Source organism: Symphalangus syndactylus, chromosome X, assembly GCF_028878055.3.
Source record: "Symphalangus syndactylus isolate Jambi chromosome X, NHGRI_mSymSyn1-v2.1_pri, whole genome shotgun sequence".
NCBI lineage: Eukaryota > Metazoa > Chordata > Mammalia > Primates > Hylobatidae > Symphalangus > Symphalangus syndactylus.
Genome location: NC_072447.2, coordinates 15,677,472 through 15,693,972, shown reverse-complemented (window position 1 = coordinate 15,693,972; position 16,501 = coordinate 15,677,472). Strand labels below are relative to the sequence as shown.

The 16,501-nt window shown below is 56.7% G+C and overlaps 1 protein-coding gene across 1 annotated transcript; it reads right to left on the bottom strand.

The window, feature by feature from the left end:
• Nucleotides 1-2,248: 2,248 nt before the first annotated feature.
• Nucleotides 2,249-13,397, bottom strand: AKAP17A (A-kinase anchoring protein 17A). The gene is made up of 5 exons (XM_055268369.2): nt 13,249-13,397; nt 10,448-11,228; nt 9,196-9,344; nt 5,359-5,599; nt 2,249-4,131 (listed from the first exon to the last, which is right to left on the bottom strand). Exons 2-5 carry the CDS (start codon nt 11,207-11,209, stop codon nt 3,196-3,198), a joined length of 2,088 nt encoding a protein of 695 aa, XP_055124344.1. The 5' UTR covers nt 11,210-11,228; nt 13,249-13,397; the 3' UTR covers nt 2,249-3,195.
• Between the last annotated feature and the right edge of the window lie 3,104 nt (nt 13,398-16,501).

The window sequence follows — 16,501 nt, the reverse complement described above, 5'->3', positions numbered from 1 at the left end:
GAAAAGAGAAAGGACGGAAGGAAGAAAGGGAGGAAGGGAGGGAGAAAGGAAGGGGGAAGGGAGGGAGGGAAGGAAGGAAGGAAGGAGAAAGAGAGAGAACACGAGTGATAGAGAAGAGAGAAAGAGAGTTCAGATTCCTAAATGTCTTCCATAGATACCCAATTCTATAGGCCTGGGGGTGGTGCTCTCCAGCTTTCCTAGACCACCCACATCTAACGTATCACAAGGCAACACGCGTTCAAGTTCTGCCACCTTCTCCTCCCCCATCAACCCCCAGCCCAGTCCACCAGCACATCAAGCCGCCACACTCCTCACACTCCCAGCTTACAGCCCTCTTGCTTCTCGTACCAAGTCTGGAGTGGGTCAGCTTCCTGAGTGCCATCAGCTCCATGTCCACCTTCCCTGCTTCTCTTCTGCCTACTGCTTTCCCCGGCCACATTCACTTCTTGACCTCAGACACCACGTCCACCCTTCTGTCTTGCGCACACAGCTGGCTCGAGAAGCTATCACTGGGACTTCGCATCCCCGTATCTACAGATTCCTCAGGGTTGCAGCGACTGCTGTCTTTTCCAGTACCATATCCCAGGTGCCCAGAGCAGCACCTGGTCCTACAAACGTTTTTTTTTTTTTTTGAGATGGAGTCTCACTCTGTCGCCCAGGCGGGAGTGCAGTGGCGCGACCTCTGCTCACTGCAACCTCCACCTCCCAGATTCAAGCGATTCTCTTGCCTCAGCCTCCTGAGTAGCTGGGATCCCCATGCCCGGCTAATTTTTTGTTTTTAGTAGAGACGGGGTTTCACCACGTTGGCCAGGCTGGTCTTGAACTCCTGACCTCAGGTGATACACCTGCCTTGGCCTCCCAAAGTGCTGGGATAGTAGGTGTGAGCCACCACACCCGGCCCTGACAACATTTCTTATAACTACTGAACAGGCAAAAAGCTCAGTGCTGGGCTGGACAGACCGACACAGATACACAGACTTTCTTTTTTTTTTTTTTTTTTTGAGATGGAGTCTCGCTCTGTCGCCCAGGCTGGAGTGCAGTGGTGCAACACAGATACACAGACTTTCTTTCTTTTTTTTTTTTTTGAGATGGAGTCTCGCTCTGTCGCCCAGGCTGGAGTGCAGTGGTGCAATCTCGGCTCGCTGCAAGCTCCACCTCCCCGGGGTTCACACCATTCTCCTGCCTCAGCCTCCCAAGTAGCTGTGACTACAGATGCCTGCCACCACGCCCGGCTAATTTGTATTTTTAGTAGAGACGGGGTTTCACCGTGTTAGCCAGGATGGTCTCGATCTCCTGATCTCGTGATCCACCCGCCTCGGCCTCCCAAAGTGCTGGGATTACAGGCGTGAGCCACCGCGCCCGGCCTGATGCAGACTTCTGAGGGGCCCATGTTTGCAAACGCTGTGTGTGGGCACATCTTGTCAGCTGGTCTCAGGCCAGACAGAGCCATCTGAGAGAAAGGTGTGTGTGTCGTGCTCATCTGTCTGCTAGTGATAGGAGCTTGCGGGTGGGACAAGCATGTGTCCAGCCCTCTAGTCCCCAAAAAGGTTTGTGTTTTAATTAAACAGGAACGGACTATTCCACCCTGGGTCAAGCAGGCAACGCCTACACTACCTGTGACCACTACTTTAGGTGGGGAAAAGAATCGTCTTTGGCCGGGCGCGGTGGCTCACGCCTGTAATCCCAGCACTTAGGGAGGCCGAGGCGGGCGGATCACGAGGTCAGGAGATTGAGACCATCCTGGCTAACACGGTGAAACCCCGTCTCTACTAAAAAATACAAAAAAATTAGCCGGGCGTGGTGGCGGGCGTCTGTAGTCCCAGCTACTTGGGAGGCTGAGGCAGGAGAATGGCGTGAACCCCGGGGGGTGGAGCTTGCAGTGAGCCGAGATCACGCCACTGCACTCCAGCCTGGGTAACAGTGCGAGATTCCATCTCAAAAGAAAAAAGAACAACCGTCTTTTAAATTTGCTTTAGACACAGCTCCTTGGCTTTAAAAAAAGATTGGTTTTGGGAATTTGGCGAAGTTTACGTTCTCAGCAAACAAATTAGATGCCTCTTAAGACCCAGGATTCTCCTCTCAGAAGGTTACTACCGTACAGCTGCGGGAGAGCTGTGTGATGTATGATCGTTGAATCAGTTCAAGGAAAAGCAAACGATTTCTACTGGTTTGAGACACACTTGGCTAGCCTTAGCTGAATAATGCAGTCCAAGGAACATAAAAACACAAAAATTCTAACTGTGAAAAATTTTAGTTCATTGGAAAAGGATTTTATTTCACCATAAAAATGCAAACTGGAATAAACACCATCTTTCCTAACGCAAACGTTACAGCTATTTTTAAGTATTTCTGAGCTTCACTTGGAGAAGCAAACGATTATAAAACTTAAGTTTGCAGCCTGAAATCTGTTTGAAACATTCCAAGTAAAAATAATTTAGCAAAACAGCTTCTTAAAAAAACCACACACACTAACCTTTACTAGAAACCAAAGCTTTTACCCAATCTTTTTTATGCTTAATTCCTTGAAGTTGTAAAAAGTGAACGTTTTTGAAGGAGCATCAGACCATTTTGTAGCACTCCCCACATACCGACACCTTAAGAAGAACGGCCCGTTTGAGTTTTGATCTTAAAGGACTTGGACCTTCCTCATCCATGACTCAATGTCAGCACGACGATTCGGCATCCCACCCAAACTGCATTTCCCGATCAGTTAAAATTACAAATGGGGGGGGAAAATCACCAGGGCAACGCTTTCTTTTTAGTGCCGGTGTGACTGGCGGTCCACACCTTTGATGAGTCTCCCCTGCTGCATGACGTGCACCTCCTGGGCCGTGCACGTGGGGAGGTCGCCAAGCAGACACAGAAATCCCCGTGTGGGGGAATGCAGCAGCTCTGCCACCCTCACGACTGCCGGTCTGTGCAATTTTCCTGATTGAGAGAGGACTGGCCGCATTAAAGCTATCGGATCACGCTGTAAAGGACTACGTGTTTGAAACTGAAGTGCCAGGTATGCTGTGGTGAGTGGAGAAAGATGGATGTCTAAAGCATGGTATCTTCCTGCCTGCCCCGCGGGCTCCTTGGACATTCGTGGCTGCAGAAGGGTCTCGGCTTTGCAGGGGTGGACGGAGAGCGGCCAAGGAGCGGCCAGGACGCTCGAGCAGGTCCTGGTCTTTCCTGGACAGGCCGTGCCCGTCATTACCTGTTCCAGGTACTGCGGTGCCTGCTCGGGGACCGGGAGTGCGACCGCTCGCTTCGGCGGCGGTGGCGGCTGTGCTTCCTGCTGGCGCTGCCCCTCCGCTCCCGGCTCCGCTCCCTCCGGTGCCTGTCTTTGCTGTGGGGCCTCCGGGACCGGGTGTGGTCCGGGCTCGTGCTGCGCCGGCGCGGGCTGTCGTCCTTGTGGGCGTGCTTCTTGTGGGGCCGCCGCTCCTTGCGTGGCCTCCCGTCCTCCCTGCTGCCGGCCCGCCTGGCCCGGCTCCTCTCCCGCTTGTGCCGGTCGTCAAGCCCGTCTCCGGTGGCCCGGCCCCGGCCCTTGCTGGGCTCCCGGTTGCACTTGTCCTGTTCCGACCGGGTGTCCTTTTTGGAGACATTCTGCTCGCAGGCAGGGATGCCCTTGGGCTGTTGGGTGTTGTCAGGAATGCAGGAGAGGACGCCACCCGGGCACCTCTTCTCTGGAGAGCCATCCTCGGGGGCCACGCGACAGGAGCTCTGGCCCTCCTTGCACGGGGCCTCCTCGGCCACGCTCCCGTTCACGCTTTTGGGAGCGCCGTCGGCCTCTGGGTGGGCCGGGCTCTCCTTGGCGGCGCTGGCCGGGGGCTGGCCCCCGAGGGGCTGCCGCGTGGTGGCGCTCACACAGCCGGAGGACACGGTCTGCAGGATGTCCAGGACGGGCTGCAGCAGGTCGGCGTGTGGCACGCCCGGCTCGTCCTGCGTGTGGCTGTCGTCCGGCTTCTTGCTCAGCAGGATGCTCAGCAGCCGCTCTCGCAGCTCCCGCTCTTTCCGCTGCAGGCCCAGCGCACGCTCCTTCTCCTCCTCCACGCGCCGCAGCTCGGCCTCCTGCAGCCGCCGCCGCTCCTCCTGCTGCTGCAGCCGCAGCTTCTCCTCCTTCTGCTCCTGTTCCTGTAGCTTCGCAGCCTGCAGGGAAGAGAAAAGTGCAGCTGAGCCCGATTCCCGAGCCTGGCCGGACACGTGGAGAGGAGCTGGGAAGGTGTTTGGAGGCCCCACGGTCTGGGGATGCAGGATCAGCGGCCTGGCTGGACTCCAGCCCTGGGGTGGGGGGCGTCTCCTACGGCGAGCCAGGTCCAGCCCGTCCATCCCTCGGCTCCCTTGGCCACACCCGGGGCCATCATGCGTCTGAGTGAGAAGGAAACCCCTTGGCAAAGCGACTCGGCACAGCCCCGGGGCGGGCCTCTTGGGCGGAGCCGGGCCTGGCCGGGAGCCCCGCCACGTTGCACGCAGGCGCCTGCGGTTAGGTCACAAGCGACCGCCAGCAACAGGGAGCTGAGATGCCGCCGCAGACACATGCCGCCGCCGTAGCTGCGGGGCGAGCCTGGCCTAGCCTGGGTTAGTGTCTTCAATATTCACCATGAGGTAAGGACTGGGCTGCCACATGTCTCAGCCTCTTGTCATGCTCCTTCCCGGGGACTTATCACAACTGTAATCAGACAACAGGTTATGGGGTCGCCCCGCGTTGGACTCTAGGGGGACGCAGCCCTCCTGAGGACAAGGAGCGTGCCGGGGACGTCTGTCCTGGGGAGGTCTGTCTGTCTGTGGGCCCTGGCCCCGGCTCATGGGAGTTACCCGTCGTGCCTGCAGGAGGAGCAAGGAGGCTCTTGGTGCTGAGGGGGTCGTCAGTACCGGCGCTGGTGAGACCTGTCAGGTTCACACTGTGGGAGGGACGCGGAACCGGGCCCACGGCAGGCCCCCTCTGTGTGCTCAGCCCTCCCCCCAGCCCACCTTGCCCCTCTGCTCTGGGCCACTGGTGAGGTCACAGCCAGGCCAGCTGACCACACACAGAGGCACGGGCCAGACAGAGCGGCCCCCTGCACTCTCTGCCACTGCCCCGACCCAAAGGAAACACAGAGCCTCTGCCCCAGCCCCCGGAGGCTGCCAGCCTGCTCGGGGAACCTGAATGCGCCAGCTTTGCAAAAGGAAAACTGTCACAGCTCTGAAATCATCGGGAACAACAGACAAGGCTACACCCTCCCGGGCAGGAGCCGTCATCTTTTGCCTTAAAGCTGGTTTTGTGGGTACAGCTGCAGCGAGCGGGGAAACGGCGCCGTGATGCCGCCCGCATTTCAGGGGAGGGCACCGAGGGCAGCCTGGGCGCGGCTGGCGGCTGCAGAGGGAGCCCCCAGGTACCTTGGCCGTGCTGAGCAGCTCGGCGACGAGCCGGATGGACTGCAGGTTCCTCTGCGCCAGCAGCAGCTTGCGCTCCTCCAGCTTGATCTTCTCCTGCAGCTGCTTCTGCTCCTCCGCCTGCAGCTTCTCCAGCTTCTTCTGATTCCGGCGCAGCTCACGGTCCCTCTGCTTCTGCTCCCTCTTGCGAAGCTTCTCTTCTCTCTTCCTTTCTCGCTCCAGCTCTTCCAGCTCCTTCTGTTTCCTGTGTGGAACACACCGGGGGCTCGTCACAGCGCACTGCAGCCAACACACGACACACCATACAAGTGGCTTTTCACACGAGAGGGAAAAGGCCACAGTCGAACGATTAAGCATTTAACTCTTTATCCCAAAGTGGACCTCGGTTGACTCAAAGCAGCCCGAGAGGTGAAACGAGTGAGCCGGGCGAGGACCTCCGTGACCTTCCAACATGCCATCCTGCTAAGTGTGAACCAACCCTGAAACCACGAAGGAAACGACCACGAGACCGACCACATCAAAAGCCACGCCCCCAGCCAGGGGATAGACCGACCACATCAAAAGCCACGCCCCCAGCCAGGGGATAGACCGACCACATCAAAAGCCACGCCCCCAGCCAGGGGACAGACGGATGGACGGACGGGGGAAAGAGGAACCCCAGCAGGCCCAACGAGGCCCCCCAGGATGCACAGCGGCGCGGAGGAGGCCGGTTCTGCCCACCGGGAACCGCGCTGGGTGACTCCGCGTCGTGCAGGAATCCTGCGAGGGCACCGCACAGCACTGGCACAGGGGGACCTCTCTCCAAACAAATCCAACCACAGCCACGCCACTCAGCTCCTCGCACTTTCCTGTGGACACGGGCTTCCCGGAAGTGAGGACGAATGCGGCTGGGGAGTGGCACGGTCCCCAGAGAGAGTCCACGAGAGACAGTGGGGCATTCTCTAGCTCACCCTCCCCCGCCCTGAGGCTCTCAAATGCATTTAAACCAACACCAGACACGGGAACAAGTCACAGCTGTTTCTGTGGAACACGACACGGAGGCCCAGACTTCTGAAGCCTGGGTGGGCGCCGCCAACTGCCTGGTGAGGCCACAAAGCCCGCCGGGGTGACACAGACCTGCGCAGACACCAAGGCGAGAGGAGACACGGGCACGAGGAGGAGCAGGCTGGGAGAAAAGGCATCCCGCTCTCCGCCACCCCAAGAAGGGAGCCGGGCCAGGTGCCGACGCCCAGGCAGTGATCCACAGGGTCTCCGGCCGGGGCATGAAGGTCCTCCGTTTCATGTGCTGAAGGTTTAACTGCCCTGTGAGCTGTCACCGCCCCAGAGCTTCGAGGGCAGCTCAGGGCAGCCCAGCCCATAGCACGCCCTCAGGTGGGACTCACACCCATGCCTCGAGGCTGCGCAGCTTTCAGAGGACAGCTCTCACCAAGCTCCAAGTTACACGTGAGGGCCAAACAAGCAAACACGCCTCATCTCCACCCACCAGAAAGAAACGCCGGAGGCTGCCCTGGGCCTCCCCGCATGCTCAGCCTCTGAGGAAGCACAGTGTGTGGCAGCGGGGGCAAGTACGGCCCTGCGTGGGGGAGGACAGCTCCACGGGCCAACCTGGAGCCCTCCCGGCAGCTCCCCCAGACAACAGGCCTGCCCCTCCCCACGGCTCTGGACACCGTCCTGCTCTCGAGAACCTCACGGCCCGGCCCCGCTTCCCCCAATCCCTCTGTGGTCTGGCCAGGAGGACGGGACCCCCTCCCTGCAGAGACACACTCCACTTCTCCAACGTCCATCTCTCCTCAGGGAAAGATCAAGGATGCAACTTCTCCTCCTCAACCCGAAGCTGCTTTCTGAAATGCTGTGGGGACGCTCCTGCAACACGGAGAGGTCTGAGGCTCTGAGTCCCACTCCACACTTCCAGAACGTGGACAGGCACCTTCAGCCAGGCCTGGGCTGTGTCTGCAGCCCGGAAGAGGCCCTGTAGCGTCCCAGGACTGTCTCCCACCCCAGATGTCCTAGTCGCCCTGACAGCGGCTGACCACAGGGGACCCTGACTCAACCCCACATCTGAACCACCCCTCCCAGGATGGTGACGCAGCAGCAGGTCCCTCCATCCCAGGGCGTCTGCCTCTTTCTGCTGCCTGCCTTGCATCCTGGGGCTCCTGACGGCTGACATGGGCCCCCCGCCGGCCCATTCATGGCCACTCGCTTACACACTGTGCCTGCCTCATCTAAGGAGCCCTCGGGGTTCAGATTCAGAGGCTGACAGCCCGACTCTCCCCAGGGAGGCAAGGGGGGCTATGTAAAGAAGACCACGAGCAGGATGGACCTGCTCCCAGGAGTTCAGTGCTGGGACTCTTGTGCAAACATCACCAGGCACACACATCCACACACTGGCACCGGCGTCACGTAAAGCAGTGAGAAACGGAAACAAAACGGACCAACTCGGTCCCACCACAGGTTGTTCGGGAGACCCCCAGCCAAGTCCAACACATCCCAGACTTGATATCGGCGACATGAAGCGCAACGGACGTGCAGGATGCACCAAAGTCGTCAGAGGACATGGCGGGAGGGATGGAGGAGGAGGAGGAGGAGGAGGAGGAGGAGGATTCTGCCTCACGGGATTCACAGAAAGTTGTTGGGTCCCTCCTGCAATGCTAAGAAGGCTACAAAGAGTGACCTGAGGTTCTCTCTGGTACCCCAACCACAGTGAACGACCCAGGCAATTGCTTTAAAGACCTCTTAATGGGAAACTGAGTTTTTGTCCTATCGTTGGTTTTTTTTTTTTTTTTTTTTAAAATCTGGCCATCACCATCAACCCTCTACTTCATTTTGTAAATGTAGCCTCAACCTAAATGCAAACTTGCAAACGGCCAGGGCATTCTGCTTGTTGCAGCGGGATCTGTGAACAGTGCGTGGAGGGAGAGGCGGCGGCTCTTTGGGAAAGGCGCGGTCCTGGGAGCTGGCAGAGATCATGTCAGACCACGTGGGACAGGAAAGAGAAACATGCATATTCTGCTGCGTCTCAAACCGCCACTCACGCAGGTCCTCACGTGCACAGCTGCACACCCACAGGCATGCACACACACCCGTATGTGCACGAAGTACACACACGCGTTCACAGGCACACTCGCATGCACAGGCACGTGTACTAGGTGCACAGATACAGACGCACACATGTGCACATACACAAGTACACACATAAGCTCAGACACGCATGCACACACACAGGCACAAGTGTGCACAGATGCAGAGGCACACACATGTGGACACACATGCGTACACACACACACAGGTACACGAGCTCACAGGCACATGTGTGCACAGATGCAGAGGCATACACGTGGACACACATGCGTACATATGCACACAGGTACACACATGCACACAGGTACACACATGGACACAGGTACACATGAGCTCAGAGGCATGCATGCATGCACACACAGGCACGTGTGCACAGACAGGCACACACACGTAGGCACACGTGTACATACGCACACAGGTACACACACGAGCTCACAGGCACGCACGCACACACCCAGGCACGTGTGCATAAATGCAGAGGCACATACACGTGGGCACACATGCGTACATACGCACGCAGGTACACACACGAGCTCACACACATGCACGCACACACAGGCACACACTCTCGGGCGCACATACATACATACAAAGTACACACACCGGTTCACAGGCACGCACGCCGGTAGGCACACATGCGTCCATGCACGCAGGTACACACACAAGCTCACAAGCATGCATGCACACACACACGCACACAACTTTGTGTACACTCCCAGGTGTCGGACACCAGCACTGAGGGCCCGTTCCCGCAGAAGGTACCTTTCCTCCGCTCGCTGCCTCTCCTCCGCTTCCTTCTCTCTGCGCTTTTGTTCTTCTCTTTGCTGCTCCAGTTCCTGAAGCTTCTGCCTCTCCAGCTGCCGCTTCTTAATTGAGGCATCACTCAGGTGTTTGGTCGAATCAAAAGAAACCTTTAAAACCAAAAACACTGTCAGATGGCCTTCCCCCAAAGCCCCCCAGACACATGGCCAGGCGCCCTCTCCCGGGGCCGTAGGGCCGAGTGAGCGCCCGCTCACCACTCACGTCCAGTGCAGAGCCAGACAGTGGAGCCCAGAAGCCAACCCAATCCCTCCAAGTCAGCATCAGTGGTTCAAGACTTAGCTCATCCCACAGAGTTACGAGTCAACGAGGAACACCAACTAGCCCTCGCCACTTACTGAACGCAAGTGACACGCCACTGCTGCAAGACACGGCTCCCCCATTCCCTGTGGCCATGGTCACTGAGCAGGCCACCCTGGGGCCCCCTGCCCACACCCACGGGCACATCTTAAGGCCACAAAACCCCCGCCAGGAGGCTGGCTCATTTGTCACCGCAAAGCCAACACTGGTCAAAACACATGAGGTTAGGCTGGGTGCAGTGGCTCACACCTGTCATCCCAGCACTTTGGGAGGGCGAGGCAGGCAGTTCACGAGGTCAGGAGTTCGAGACCAGCCTGGTCAATACGGCGAAACTCTGTCTCTAGTAAAAATACAAAAACTAGCCAGGCGTGGTGGCGTGCACCTGCACACCCAGCTACTCGTGAGGCTGAGGCAGAAGAATCGCTCGAACCTGGGAGGCAGAGGTTGCAGTGAGCAGAGATCGCGCCACTGCACTCCAGCCTAGGAAACAGATTGAGACTCTGTCTCAAAAAAACAAGAAAAAAAAGCACATGAGGCTAAAGGGAACGTTAAACCCTGCTTTCGAGGTGCATTCTGGGAAGGCCAGGTTCTCTTGGTTCTGACACGGTCCAAATCCCTGTCACAGTAACTGAGAGTCCACCCCGCACCTACTACACGACGTGTGGCTGCTGCACATCTTCCTTAAGATACCGAATTTCCAAAACCACAGCACGGGACCCCTACTCGACCTCACGCCTGTGCCTCTGAAATTGGACAGGCACAGGACTGTTGCTGTCATTTTACTTAGGGGAGATCCCCGCAGCCTGAGGGGCGTGGCTGGGAGCGTTCTCCCGACCCTGCTGGAAGGAAGCCGCCAGAGGGAGGAAGCGCGTGCGTCTCGGCGCCCAGGGCTCACCTTGATGTTGCAGGCCACCGCCTTGCCGTCCTCGCCCTTGTACATAAGCTTCATCCCGCGCAGGGCGCTCATGGCCTGGATGAAGCCCACGTACTCGCGGTACTGCACGTAGGCCTCGAAGTTCAAGTGCCCCCCGAAACTGAAGGTGTGGAAGTTGCGGCCTGTCATCTCCTCTCGGTAGGGGTCCAGCATGGGGATGTCCACGTTCCGGATCTCCCCGAACTTCTCAAACACCTTGACCAGGACGTCCTCGCTGGGCTTCTCGGAGCCCGACTCCTTCAGGGCGAACCACTTGCAGGGCAGCCCCTCCAGGTGGATGGTGTCCGGCCGCTCCCCCGGCAGGGTCTCGTTCATGTCCTTGGCGTCGCGGAAGAAGGAGTCCCAGTCGTGGCGGGTGGGGAAGTCGATCTTGAACTCGGCCGCGCGCACCTTCAGGATGTCGGAGAAGCCGCTGAGCTTGATGGTCTTGCCGTCCAGGCAGGCCAGAAAAGACTTGACCAGGCTCTTGTTCTCCACCTCCCCCTCGAAGCGGATGAAGTCCATGGTGCTCTTGGAAATACGCAGCGTGGAGAACTGGTGGTTGTGCACCATGCCCTTCAGCCTCTCCATCACCTCCCAGTTGGAGATGGACTTCCCCGGCTGCTTCAGCTGCGGGAGCGCCACACTGATGGTCATCTTGGTGATGGGCTTCAGGTACAAGCCGTACGCGGGGCAGAGCTCCACGGCCTCAGACGTGTCGTGCACGATGGTAGCCGCTGCCATAGCCTCCGGGACCTCGGGCCTGAAACATAAGACGTAGACGGTCAACACCAGCACCCCCCCACCTCCCCTGCCAATGAAGAGGGGCCACACCAGCCGGCACTTTTTGGACCCGGAGAAGAGAAACAGCAGCGTCTCTGTGCCGTGTCAGAGACTAGTTTCCATTCTGTTAAAAGCCATCTCAACAGAGTTTTTTACTTTTTGAAATCATTAAGAGTACACCAGGCCGGGCGCGGTGGCTCACGCTTGTAATCTCAGCACTTTGGGAGGCCGAGGCGGGCGGGTCACGAGGTCGGGAGATCGAGACCACGGTGAAACCCCGTCTCTACTAAAAATACAAAAAATTAGCCAGGCGTGGTGGCGGACACCTGTAGTCCCAGCTACTCGGAGAGGCTGAGGAAGGAGAATGGCTTGAACCCGGGAGGCGGAGCTTGCAGTGAGCCGAGATTGCGCCACTGCACTCCAGCCTGGGCGACAGAGCGAGACTCCGTCTCAAAAAAAAAAAAAGAAGAACAGGTTAGCGTCAAAACCTCGGGCAGCACTGCCGGACACCCTACATCCGGCACCCAGCAGCTCCCAAGGCCTGCAGAATAGGAAGCTGAGCAAGACCAGGCCCCTCACACAGGTCATGTAGGGATGGGGAAGCTACAAACGCGGGGAAGCTGCAAACGCCTAGCTCCACGGGAAGGTGCAGAAAGACACTGGGCAAGGGAAGGGGCCAGGGAGAGCACAGCTGCAGGCATCTGGAAAGGTTTTGTGGAGGGGGCGGCGGCCCCGTAGTTGCACTGATAAAACAGGAAGTCTCGGGCTACAAAAACAATCCAGAACCATGAACCCTAGTAATCTCCACAAAGGCCAGACGCATCCCAGCTTTAACTCACTCAAAGCCAAAAAGTACAAGGAACTTTCCAAAACTCAGGGGCCGGAGTCCCCCCATCTGCGCCTTCTTCCTGCACCCACCTTCTTTAACCCACCTCTTCCCTACTGAGCTGACAGACAGCCACTTCCTGACGGCCAAGCCCACGCAGAGGAAGCTTCACTCACAGAAACCCAAACATCTCAGGTGACCGCCTCTGGCCCGGCCGCCCACCACACCAACCTGGAGGCTTCCTGCCAGGCCCAGGAGACTGCCTCCTCGCCCAAGCCCGAGGTGGGAGGTGCCAAAGAAGGGAGGGAGGGTGGAGAAGCTACCAGAAAAGGTCAGTGGGGCACGAGGGAGGGGCTCCAGCCCGCACAGAGACCCGTGAACCCTCCCCCAGCACGCAGGCGGCCCCAGCAACTTCTCCACCGAGGAACTCTCCCCAGTCTGGCGTCCAGCGCCCTCCGACCACCCGGGTACACTTGGCTGCCCAATCCCCAATACGCTGCATTGCCCCTGGTATTCCCACCTCGGAGCCCCTAGTATTCCCACCTCCGAGCCCCTGGTATTCCCACCTCCGAGCCCCTGGTATTCCCACCTACGACAGCCCCCCCAGTATAGCCTCAGGCTGCCCCTGGCACCCCTGGCAGGACCCCACACCTTCTCAGGCCCTTGGCCACTCGGTACCCCCAGCTCCTCAGTTTCCCCCCCCGTCCACCGCACTCCTGGATGAGCCTCAATACCCCAACCTACACAGCACTGCCCCAGCCTCCGAAAACCCCGGGCAGCCAGCCCCTTGCTTCCCACTCTAGACCTAGGAGCGACCGCAGCGCCACGTCCCCGAGTCCCAGGCCTCCCAGTCTCCCGCCCATCCGATCCCCCCGAGCTCCCAGCCCCCCGACCCCGCTCCAGGCCTCAGCTCCTTCGGTGGAGTCCCAGGAACCGCTCCGGCCCCTACCCCCGCTTCCAGGGACCCCTGGACCCCCGACCGCAGACCGCCCCAGCCTCCGGCTCCCCCGTACAGCCCCAGGCGCTCCCGGCCTCCCCGGTGGCACCCCACGCACCCCAACCCCAGCCCCGTCACCTCCGAGACCCCTAGGCCCCGCCTCCCAAGCCCCGGCCCGAGGAGCGAAGCGTTCGCCGGTTGCAGCCGGGCCCGGGCGGCACGGGGGGCGGCACTCACCTGCGCGGGGCTCCGCCTGCGTCCCAGGCCGCCGCCGCCGCTGGCCCAAGCTCCCGCCGTCCCCCGACGATCCCCGGACAGGCGCGGCCTCACCGCCGGGCGCCGCCACCGTCCCCTGGAGGCGCCTCCGACGCCGCCACAGCCGTCGCCCGCCCGCCCTCTATGACGTATTTCCACTTCCGGCGCGCGGGCTCGCGGAAGAGGCCGCGCGGCAGCACCCGGTTTCTCCTTCTTGCCCTGGCTCCGCCCCTGGGAGGCGGGACTTCCGGGAGCCCGGCCTTTTGCACTGCGCGTGCGCGAGTCCGCCCTGCCCCCATGGTGCCACCTGCCTGCGGGTAACCAGGGGACGTGCTTCGGCCAGGGTCTGGAGGGGGGCCGGTGTGGGGTCTAAATTCCAATTGTAGAGTCAAATATATATAATAAAATTCTAAAATGTAATAGGATCCTATAAGATTCTATACTATACTTGCAAATTATGGGTAATATACTTGAATAAGATAATCTATGTATAAATTAGATATCATATTCTATGACATAATTATCGAATTATACACATTGCTAGTTAATTAACTATTAATTGAATTGTTAATAATTATTAATTGTATATTAATAATTATTATTAATTAATTTATTATTAATTAATATTTATTATTAATTGTATATTGATAATTATTAATGCGCACCATTACGTAATTTAATATTTATTATTAATTAATTTATTGTTAATTATTATTTATTAATATTCATTATTAATTTTATATTAATAATTATTAATGTGTACCATTGCATAATGTAATTATGAAATAATAAATGATAACTTACAATGATATGAAATTAATAATTTATGTTGCAATTATGAAATAAATGATAATTTCTAATTATAAGATAATTTATAATGTAATTATGACATAAATATAATCTAATTTAAAAATAAATGATAATCTAATGTAATTATGAAATAAATGCTATTGTATAATATAATCATAAAATAATTTATAATGTAATTGTGAAATAATAAATGATAATCTATAGTGTAATTATCAAATAAATGACAATATATAATGTAATTCTGAAATGATCATTTATAATGTAATTATGAAATAATAAATGATAATCTATAGTGTAATTATCAAATAAATGACAATATATAATGTAATTCTGAAATGATCATTTATAATGTAATTATGAAATAATTATAATTTATAATGTAATTACAAAATGATAAATGAGGCCAAGTGCGGCGGCTCACATCTGTAATCCCAGCACTTTGGAGGGCCAAGGCGGGCAGATCACAAGGTCAGGAGTTCAAGACCAGCCTGGGGCTGGGCCCGGTGGCTCTTGCCTGTAATCCCAGCACTTTGGGAGGCTGAGATAGGCAGATGATGAAGTCAGGAGATCGAGACCATCCTGGCTAACACGGTGAAACCCCGTCTCTACTACAAATAGAAAAAAAATTAGCTGGGTGTGGTGGTGGGCGCCTGTAGTCCTGGGTGCCTGTACTGGGAAGGCTGAGGCAGGAGAATCACTTGAACCCGGGAGGTGGAGCTTGCAGTGAGCTGAGATCGGGCCACTGCACTCCAGCCTGGATGACAGAGCGAGACTCCATGTCAAAAAAAAAAAAAAAAAAAAAATCAGCCTGGCCAGTATGGTGAAACCCTGTCCCTACTAAAAAGACAAAAAAAGCTAGGCAGGCGTGGAAGTGGGTCCCTGCAGTCCCAGCTACTCAGGAGGCTGAGGCAGACCCGAGAATCACTTCAACCCAGGACGCAGAGGTTGCAGTGAGAGCCGACACGGCGCCACTGCACTCCAGCCTGGGTAACAGAGCGAGACTCTGTCTCCAATAAATAAATAAATAAGTAAGGATAATTTATAATGCATTACTCATTTTTTATTTATTATAATTTATTGTTTATTAAGTATGCCAAGCTCTACGTGAGAGGTACGTGCTTCTGACATCCCAAATATGTCACAAGTCCCCAAACTGGATATATCCAGGGTCAGATAATCAGAACAGAAATGTTGCATTGCTCACCATCAGCTGTCAACAAAGAAGAAAGCGAACACAGCAGGGGCCCGCCCCAGCAAGGCGGCTTCAGAGGGGCCCCGGCTGTGTGAGAGGGTTGCTATGCCTTCCATGTTTCTGTCCTTCCAAAACTCAAGTTCAAACTCAGTTCCCACTGCAAGAGTGTTATAGATCGCGCTTTTAGGAGGTGGTTAGGTCATGAGTGGGATTTGTGCTCCTAGAAGACAGGCCCCAGAGAGCTCTCTCGCCCCTTCCACCATGTGAGGACACAGCCAGAAGGAACCATCTGTGAACCAGCAAGCGGGTCCTCACCAGACACTGAACGTCCCACTCATTGATATTGGACTCTCAGCCTCCAGAACCGTGAGACATAAAAGTCTGCGGTTTAGGCGGGATATGGTGGCTCATGCCTATAATCTCAGCACTTTGGGAGGCCGAGGCGGGTGGATCACCTGAGGTCAGGAGTTGGAGACCAGCGTGGCCAACATGGTGAAACCCTGTCTTTACTAAAAATACAAAAATTAGCTGGGCATGGTGGTGCGCACCTGTAATCCCAGGTATTCGGGAGGCTGAGGCAGGAGAATCGCTTGAACCTGGGAGGCGGAGGTTGCAGTGAGCCAAGATTGCACCATTGCACTCCAGCCTGGAGGACAAGAGGAAGACTCCATCTCAAAAGAAGGGGAGGGGAGGGGAAGGGAAAGGAGGGGAGGGGAGGGGAAAGGAGGGGAGGGAAGGGGAGGGGAAGGGAGAGGAGGGGAAGGGGGGAGGGGAGGAGAGGGGAGGGGAAGGGAGGGGAGGAGAGGGGAGGGGAAGGGAGGGGAGGAGAGGGGAGGGGAGGGGAAGGGAGGGGAGGAGAGGGGAAGGGAAGGGAGAGGAAAGAAGGGGAGGGGAGGGGAAGAGAAGGGAAGGGAAGGGAGAGGAGGGGAGGGGAAGGGAGGGGAAGGGAGGGGAGGGGAGGAGGGGATGGAAGGAAAGAAGGGAAGGGAAGGGGAGGGGAAGGAAAGGGAAGGGGAGAGGAAGGGAAGGGAGGAGAGGGGAGGGGAAGGGAGGGGAGGAGAGGGGAGGGGAAGGGAGTGGAGAGGAGGGGAAGGAAGGGAGGGGAGAGGAGGGGAAGGGAAGGGAGGGGAGGAGAGGGGAGGGGAAGGGAGGGGAGGAGAGGGGAGGGGAAGGGAAGGGAAGGGAGAGGAGGGGAAGGGAGAGGAGGGGAAGGGAGGGGAGAGGAAGGAAGAA